Source organism: Cryptotermes secundus, unplaced genomic scaffold (assembly GCF_002891405.2).
Source record: "Cryptotermes secundus unplaced genomic scaffold, Csec_1.0 scaffold339, whole genome shotgun sequence".
In the NCBI taxonomy this organism is placed as follows: Eukaryota; Metazoa; Arthropoda; class Insecta; order Blattodea; family Kalotermitidae; genus Cryptotermes; species Cryptotermes secundus.
The window spans coordinates 682955-692531 of record NW_019725004.1 but is presented as its reverse complement, the minus strand read 5'-3'; the positions used below and the strand labels follow the sequence as shown (position 1 = coordinate 692531).

The window sequence follows — 9577 nt, the reverse complement described above, 5'->3', positions numbered from 1 at the left end:
TGGGAAGACAGACCCTCCATGCAGATGGTGGCCAAAAATTACGTAAGTACAACATTATTTACTACTTTAAAAATGTAATTTATATAACGTCAACACGTGCGGACTGTGTGACCGGGAATCGAACCCCTGCCGTTTTATCGGAGATATCTCGATTATAGAAGGCCAAACCACATCACTGGCCGACATCCTCTACTTCGCAATTGAGGTGTCGTGTGTGCTTTTCGCGTGGGAAAGGAAAGACCGTCCGGACAAATTACGTGAAGTGCGAAATCGGACTCTGCATTTCCGGATTTTTTTGAGAATTCCACACGAAGGCAACATTCCGGCAGATGACGCAGGTAGGAAGACAGACCCTCCATGCAGATGGTGGCCAAAAATTATATAAGTAGGACATTATTTTCTACCTTAAAAATGTATTTCAAATAATGTCCGCACGCGCGGAATGTGCGACCCCATATGGGGACATTCGTACCGCTGACTAAACTTGTGCGACCCCGTATGGGGTCTTTAGTCGTTTAAAGGTTAAATCAGAATTACTTGGTTTTTGGACTTTGTCCATCACCCGGTATTCTTTAAAAAAATGGAAATTTGGTCTGTTTCCATTGTCTGGTGAGGGGTGGAGACACCTACTCTAATTGGGTCTGTTAGAAAGAGCTAACCTGTTACTGAACCCTCACCTGAGGATGGAAACAGATCCAGGTTCCAAAACATGTTCCTGTTCTGAAACCCCAGTAATCCTGAGTGTTACACACCATCATCAGGACACTTTAGTATCTAAGGGCCTAGCAAGCTTCCATAATCATAAATATGAACCTTCATATGTTATAGGGAGGCCTTTTTGATTGACTGCTCGCCATAAGACCATATCCTGAGTAAGTAGCAATAGTAGCAGCATCAGTAGTAACAGTAAGACTAGCAGTAAATCTTGACAATTGAGCACCCCTAATGCCAAAGTCTACCTTTGGACAGAATACCATGCCAGTTCCATCCATCCCCTAAGATCAGTCTTATTATTCTTCCATCTCACTGGTCATGCGCCAGAATTCTATATGCATTTTATGTCTCTCCAGTTTTGAGTCACGTGTTCAGACCCTCTTGATCGCCTCGATTTCACTACCGTAACATACATGTTCCTTTCTATGTTTCCTATTTACTTCATATGTCTTGGGTCCATTTATTTTCCTGGGTATTTTGTTTTAAACACTTCAAATTTATGTTTCCTAAAAGCAAGCAAAAACATTTCACAACTAATAAAACAGCTGATAGAATATCACATGTATATATATACACACACAATGATTTCCCCATTTGAGGCTTCTTTTGGGAGCAGTGGATTTGAATACAAATCTGAGGATGATATTAAACTGAGACAGTTTAACACTGACATTGACTAGGAAACACTGAAATCCAACTATCCCTCTCTCAAGGGTTTTCCTGTTCAATTTCAGAGATCTCGCATCAATAATTTTTGCATTTCCATTTTAGATTTTCCTCAGTTTAGTGTTCAAATCCACTGTTCCCCCAAAGAAACCTTACATGGGGGTTTCATTATGTAACATGTATTTACTGTTTTTGAAAGCAGAAGGGATAAGGATAATCATGCTGGCACAAAGTATGTTGAAATGCAGTATGCACTTCTGAGTCAATGGCTTTAAAGGAATACATTATAAGCTGTGATGGAATTCTGAAAAGTTTACTCCCCTTACCCGTTTAAGTTCAACAATGCCATGACATTTGGAATGTTGCAGTAGTTCTTTCACCTAAACATCTGCTGACTATACAGCGAAGCCCAAATTTAATGTTCAGTTTCACTGATCCCAAATCAGTAACAATCCCTGAGTTTAAAAGGACTACTGTCTATATCTTGCTCAATTTAGTGTTCAAATTCATCATCCTACAAAGGAACCTCAAGTGGTGGTTGCACTGTATTTCTAAATAAATGAAACATAGCTAGGCATCAAATAAATTACAATGTATTTTATTTAACAATCAGTAACATTAGCCAGATACATTTCTCTTTATAACAGGTATTCAAAACCTTACTTTTGATTCTGCTGCACTAAAAATTTTATCTGCCATTTTTGCTCGCAGTTTTAGAGTCTCCATATCATCTTGAGGAAGTGCACTCATATTGCGCAACATGAAGTGGTGTATAAATATCCTTATTCCTTCTCGGAAGAGGTGTAGCTTGGATGAAACAGTGACACGCTGGAAGGCCTGCTGGAAAGATTCTTCTGAATCAGCAAGCAAAACTCCCAGAAGAACTTGGCGCAGAAATCGTACAGTGAACTGATCCACCTCTGCAAAATGAATAACCTGCAACACATGATTGGGCAGAATACAGGTTAGTAGTACGTAGTCACAGACCGTTAGTTTCTGATCCATAATATAACATAAGGCAGTTCTTTTAAAAAAGGTACTGCTCATGTGTAACAGGCTGTGGATGCCCACAGGGTTGAGACATTGAGGCTGACAGCCTTAAGTGCTGACCACACCTTTATCCCCAGGAAGATTCCTGATACTCATTTCTGTTAAGAGGGTGAGTCAACCCCAGGACCATAATGTGGCTGGAAGGTTAGGTCAATTCAAGAATCCAATGATCTTCATTGGAATTCAGACCTACAACCTTCCAGCTTGTAGCATAGTGCCTCGACCAACTACACTACCAAGCTCCCTTTCATGTGTACCCATAGAAAATATAACAAATGGATTTGTCATTTGGGGTATGTGGCATTTCTCTAAGGCCTCTCCTATTTAAATGGCAATGCCATAATCATGTACCACACTTGGTTACCCCCTCCCCTCCATATAAGGCTCTGAAAAACAACACATGGCAATATTACCATTACATCTGTGTTGTAGGAAGTTTTTGTTTGGTTTGATTGTCCAGTGAGTTCATTTGACATTAAAACAATTAGCAAACTGATCATCAACTGAAGTGTTAATATAGTTTAAATAAAACAAGCCATTAAATTATTTCATGCCAACAAAGTGAAATGTTTATCACGATTAAATTATCTCATACAATATCATGTCCTCCTGTAGCACTACAAGCAGTCTGGCTCAAGCAGTAATGCTTCTAACTGAATTCAGACTCAGGTGTCTTGTGGAATTCCTTTGTCCATACAAGCAGATGCCAGGATGGTACCTGAAATTAGTCCATGACTGCTCCCGTACACATCCTTTTGAATCTATTATATCATTCAGTGCTCTACAGTCTGAGTTACTGACAGTGTCATTAAACTACAAAGTAAACTCCGTGGCTTTAGTCCTCAAGCAAACTATACCGACCAAGCAACTGCTGCTTGTAGGTGAAGTTACTGCCAACTTTAAGCAGATAGAGGGTGTCACGTGGTCAGCACAACGAATCCCCACAGCCATTAATCTTGGCTTTCTAGACTGGAGCCGCTACTTTTCCATTCAAGTAGCTCCTCAGTTATCCTCACGAGGCCAAGTGGACCCCGTTCCAGACCCACTACTTCTCAGAAAATCTGGTAGTGCCTGGAATCGAACCCAGACCTCTGGATCTGTAACCAGGAAACTAGACCACCTCTTCAAACTACAGAAGAGTAAAATTCTGCACTAGAGCCTGATTTGGTCCAGGGTCTGCTATACTGCAAAGATACGTAAATTCTTATTTAGAAAAGAAGTCCCACACTTATTAAAAATAATGCATGCTTTATATCACACTGCCACTGGACCAGCATACATAGAATGACAATGTCTTACACTGACCTTAAGTACTGAAAGTGGGAGTCCTTTATGAAGAACCAAATGTACAAGAAACTTTGCCAGGTTTGTTACTTGGAATGAAGGCATGTTTTGAAGTTCCTTGAACCTGTCCCAAAGGGCACACTGGATAGCGATCTGTAGAAGTACACAACAGAACATGGGCATAAAAAGTTAAAACACAATTTTGAAACAAATGTACACTATGTATCTAAGTGTGATACTCTGTCAGAGATGGGAAGTCACATGACACATAAATATATAGTAACTAACTCCAGGGAGTAGAGTTATCATTAAGAAATGAATACAATGACTCCCATTACATCCTTCTTGCTTTGATCACCCTAATAACACAATAATGGTCTTCAATTATATGGTATACTTATATATAAAACAGCAAAACTACTTTCATATATTGGCCCCATTTCTGAATTACTGGTTCTAATATGAAATGATGTAACATATTCTGTGTTTGTGAATGTAATATGGACTGGGTTTGTCAGAATCTTGTGAATATGGCGATGAACAGTTGGGTTTCTTGATATGGTACGATATGTCTTTTATGACAAAACTGCAAAGAAACTACCTGATATTTCCTGTCAAAATCACAGAATTTCTGTGAGAGATGGCAGTAATATGGGTTGAATTGCTTTTCTTGGAGATAACAGTTTATAATAACATGAATAATTTCTCTCTCTTGTTGGTGCTTCAGTCCCAAGTGTAGTAACTTCTCAAATGCATCAAGATAATCCTGTTAATAATAAAAGAAATAAATTAATATGTGGTTTCACAATATGCTTGAAAATAAGGTCATGACTACTGATACCAATTTATTCATCTACATTTTCCAGATTTATATGTATATTCAAAATAGGACCTTTTTTAAGGTAAGACAGTGTAAGGTATATGACATGAATCTAAGCTAGTTCATATCACAGTATATTCCTCTAAAGGCCATTTTAAAATTATCCTCATGCTTTCTAATCTTTGAAATCGCTGTTACCCAGTAGGTTTTTTCTATCAACATTCTGTATGCCTTTTATTACTCTCGAAGGTACATGTCCAATCCATTCTTGATATAGGTATCCTAGACAAACTATATGAATCATAAAATTTCCCCATTCCCTACCTAATTCATCTCTTAAGGGAGGCTTGAATGTTTCTCAGGAGAATTTCTGATGGTATTTTGCTGTTTTTCAAGTTACTGTTCCAGGATTCCTCTAATATAGGAGCCTGGACAGATCTTCCTAAGGTAATGAAACAAGGCAATGAAAGATGTTCATACTAATCGTTTAGTAGTATGTATTTCAGTCCATTAAACTCATCAGCTGCAGATTGTTTAGAAACTTATTAAGGATTTGTTTTCGTCTATCTACAATACCATGCGAATCATAGAAATAACCATTCTCATCTCTCAACACAGTGACACACTGTCTACAACAGCTGTTGGACATCTGCCTGTTTCGATGACTAGCTACTTAGATCATTGTAAAATGTAACTGAATAAATACCAAAACAGTTTACCTGTTGGACAACAAACATTTTGTGATAATTTTTAGGCATTTATTTGTAAACAGTTAAATTTATACAGATATTTTGAGTTAACATTTTCAAGAACTGAAAGCAAAATGTTAATTTTGAAATTTAGATTTAGAATTTTACATTCACATTAGTATGTTTTGTGTATTACCTCAGCAGTCATCAAAATGCAGAAGATATTCCTGCGTACATCTGTGTTCATGCGGTGCTTCCGTGCAAGATCCAGTAACTGCTGACTGTACTCGTTGCTTTGTTGAAGCTTCATGCAGTTATCTGGATCCTGTTTCCCTGCCTTGCCTGGAAGAGAGCCTGTCCATGCTGATCCCACAATCCACCATCTGCCTTGTACATCAACTGTAACAACATGGTATACACATGAGGCTTTTAGCCTACTTCCTGTGTTGAAAAAATGGACAGGATTATGTTATCATGTCCATATGTCCATCCATGTGCTTATCCCCCAACAATTATTAAATCAATGTACAGATTTTCATTAGTCCTGGTTTGAACATGATAGATACTAAAAACTACAAGGGTTGATCAATAAGTACCCATGTTTGAAGACAGGTGGCGTTGCTGAGGGAAGTTGGCATTACCGTCGTGTACGGCCATCTGTCAGACGACACCATACTAAATTTCAGACTGATTCATAGGTTAGTTTTTATTTGGAAGCCAGTTGCATCAGACGTGTTTCATCTTTCTCGATACAATGGAAAAAGTGAAATATCGATCCGTAATTCACGTGGTTACCAAGGAAATCGTTGAAAAGGTCCACGACATGATTCTCGCTGATCGCCGAACTAAAGTGCGCAAAGTAGCAGAGGCCATAGGCGTGTCGTATGGAACGGCAATCAATATTTTACATGATAAGTTAAGTATGAGAAAGGTGTTGGACCGATGGGTGCCGCGATTGCTCACGGTGGACAACAAGCAGATACAGCTGTCAATGTCAAAGCAGTGTTTGGACCTCTTTAAGCGAAATTCACAGGAGTTTTTGCGTCGAGTCATCACCGTTGATGAAACCTGGATACATTATTATATGCCAGAGACCAAGCGACAGTCAAAACAATGGATTCTTCCAGGTGAATCTGCTCCGAAGAAGGCAAAGACAGTCCCATCGGCCAGAAAGGTCATGGCCATGATTTTTTGGGATTCGAAGGGAATTATCCTCATGGATTTTTGCAGAAGAACGATCACAGGGCAGTACTACAGTGAATTATTGGACCGATTCGATAAGAAATTGAAGGAGACACGGCCCCATTTGGCTAAGAAAAAAGTGCTGTTTCACTACGATAACGCACCAGCACATTCATCCGGAATTGTCGCGGCCAAATTGCATGAACTGCGCTACGAATTGCTGCCACACCCACCGTACACGCCAGACCTGGCTCCCTGCGACTTTTTTCTGTTCACCAACATGAAAACATGGCTCAGGGGAAAAAAAAATTCAGCTCAAACGAGGTTATCGCCGAGACAGAAGCGTATTTTGAAGAGTTTGACAAATCGTATTTTTTGGAGGGGATAAAGAAATGGCAGAAACGTTGGGAAAAGTGTATCAACCTCAAAGGAGATTATGTTGAAAAATAAAAAAAAAATTGTGTCTTTATTCCTAACATGAGTACTTATTGATCGACCCTCGTATGCTATCTTTGACCTTGTTAATTTCTTATCTCCAATAAAAGGAATACCACATTATGCAAACTCATTAGGTGGGAGAGACATTACTGGCACTTAATGTAGGACCCTGAAATTTTCTTGGATGATAGGTCTTCATAAAATATGCAACTGTTTTAAGGTCATCTGTTTTAAAATCTAAATCAGAAATGTGGCAGCCACGAATCCTCAAAGCTAGGCATGTGGAATTTAATATGGAGATCACAAACACACAAAACTTGAAAGAAATCTGAATATAAGAAAATGAAACTAGAAGTTTCCATGCGAATATCATTTTCTATATTAGTCCATAATAATACTTTACCTGAACCTAAAATTGAACTTTTTTAAATTTCTCAATAACTCATAGTACAAAGTGGGCATGCAATATCATGGTTGAGGTACTGTGCTACAAGCAAGAAGGTCACAGATTCAATTTGGTCATTGGGTTTTTCAATTGACCTACCCTTCCAGATGCACCATGGCCCTAGGGGGTAAAGAAAGGGCAGCCAGCGTGTAAGGCTGATAACCTCGCTACCAATCTATGAACCTCCTGTCTAGAAAATGTAGGAACCTCGACATCTGACAACCCTATGGGCCTCCACGGTACAGGGATGGCTTCACCTTTACTCACAGTACAAAAAATGTATACATTAACTTACAAGTAGACCTCATAAAAATCTGTAACTTTCATTTGAAACATTGTTTGGTATTTTGTGTATTTAACAAACTACAAATGAAACAATTATGTATGTCTGTATGGAAACACTGTAAGTACCTTTCAGCAAGTCATCCAATGAGATTTTGAGTTCAGTGATGTAATTTCCTTTATGCAGAAATCCCTTCATTAGTTTTTTGAGGTGTTCACTGTGGCTGGGATCATAATTCGGTATCTTCCTCATGTTGTTGTTCTTAATAGCCAGCAGAACTTCCAGCATAAATTTCACACGGGTACTGTGACAGTATCATGTTAATCTGGACATTAATTGCAAGTAACAGCTCACCCATCAGACAACATACAATTTAATTTATCATTATCAAACTTAGTGTCTCACTGAGAAAAATACAGATATGGAGTGTCTGAGAACAAAGTACTGAGGAGAATAGTTGATGATAAAATCTCAGGCTATCAGCCTTATTGGTCGGTTAAAACTTACAGAGGTTTCAGGAATCATCTGTCCCCATCATCAGGGTCTGTTCCACATCAGACCCTGATTATGGGGACAGAGATGGTCCCTGAATTGTCAGTAATTTTTAACAAAATAACATGGCTGATGGCCCAATAAGATTTTATCAAAGCTTCAGATCTTAATGAGAATACCTGGACCTACGAGAGATGTAATGCAATTAGAGATATATACTGATTAATTAATTGTATTACAGTAATTAAATCAATAATCACTGTAATCTGGATTCCTCAGTATTTTCTAATATGTTGGAAATTTGTAATTCTTATCTAATTATTTCAGTCTGCACATGATCTTTAAAGGAAGAAAAGTGAGCAGTCTCAGAAATCTCATCCTGTTGTGCTTTATGCTATGCTACACCTTTTCCTTTCAGGATTCACATTCCTGATCTAAACATAAACCTTGCTTGTGAATTTACATTATGAACTTTTCAAAACCACATTAATGGCAGAAAGGGAATTTACTTAAATAATTGTTTTTTTTTTTAATTCCACCCTCTTGTGTCATTTATTATAACTCTCTTGCAGTCACATAAAAATAGCATGTCAGTGCAAGCCAGCACAATATTCCAGAAATTAAATGCAATGACAAGAACTCAGAATTGCCCACAGAATATACCATAAATGAGAGAGCATAAATTCCTGCAAAATATTCTGTAAAATGCATGGAAAATGTCAACAAATCATGTGTGTGATAACTGCACATCATTTGCTGTGTTCCTTACCTGTTCTCAAATTGAGTAGCTTCTCCAGCTATCTGTTGGAGTTTGAGGATCAATTCTTTGAGTGCCAAAGGATCATCTTTACGCAGACTGAAGCCAACACTCCTCAGTATTAACAGGATCAGTTCCACTTCTTTTTCTCCAAACTTCTCACTTAATTTCTCCAAGATACCATACATCAGATCAGCAGTGAACATCTGACAAAGAAAAGGACATTTGCCAGTAAAGCCCAGGGAAGAAGCATCTGATGTACACAGGATAGGACCTGGAGCTGATCTAGATGTGGCAACAAAGCTAAAAAACCTTGTCCCTGTCAGCAGTCGTCCATCCAGTCAAATTACTGATTGAATTGTACAAACTCATAGTTATTTAGGTGTAAGGGTATATTATTGTGACATGTTGCGAAATCCGAGCCCCCCCCCCCACACCAGCAGTGACGCGGCGGATGAGTCAGCGCTCCCCTCCCTCCCCTCAGCGGTAACTGAGCGCTCTCGTAATACGCGAGTAATCACCCCGCAATGCGCAACGCGCGGTGACGTCACGAGCGGAGCCGAAGAGAGCCGAGCGGAACCGAAGATAGCCGAGCCCCGTAACCTGGCAACTACGCAATGCTAATCAACAGCGGTGACGTCACGCTAGCAACAGCGTCCTATGCTATACGCCACGTCACACTAGCAACAGCGCAAGGCTATATAAGCAGACTCCACAGCAGTGTGATGATCAGTTGAAACATAGCAGCCTGCGAGTG

The 9577-nt window shown here is 39.1% G+C and overlaps 1 protein-coding gene across 2 annotated transcripts in view; it reads right to left on the bottom strand.

The window, feature by feature from the left end:
* Positions 1 to 1953: 1953 nt before the first annotated feature.
* Positions 1954 to 9577, bottom strand: part of LOC111863179 (nucleolar MIF4G domain-containing protein 1) — a 19393-nt gene continuing 11769 nt past the window's right edge. For both annotated transcript variants that reach the window (XM_023849239.2, XM_023849240.2), the window contains exons 7-12: positions 8833 to 9026; positions 7700 to 7875; positions 5420 to 5622; positions 4316 to 4480; positions 3736 to 3867; positions 1954 to 2316 (exon numbers count right to left, since the gene is read on the bottom strand). In XM_023849239.2, coding sequence (XP_023705007.1) covers positions 2032 to 2316; positions 3736 to 3867; positions 4316 to 4480; positions 5420 to 5622; positions 7700 to 7875; positions 8833 to 9026 — 1155 coding nt within the window. In that variant the 3' untranslated portion in view covers positions 1954 to 2031. The remainder of the gene's footprint in view (positions 2317 to 3735; positions 3868 to 4315; positions 4481 to 5419; positions 5623 to 7699; positions 7876 to 8832; positions 9027 to 9577) is intronic.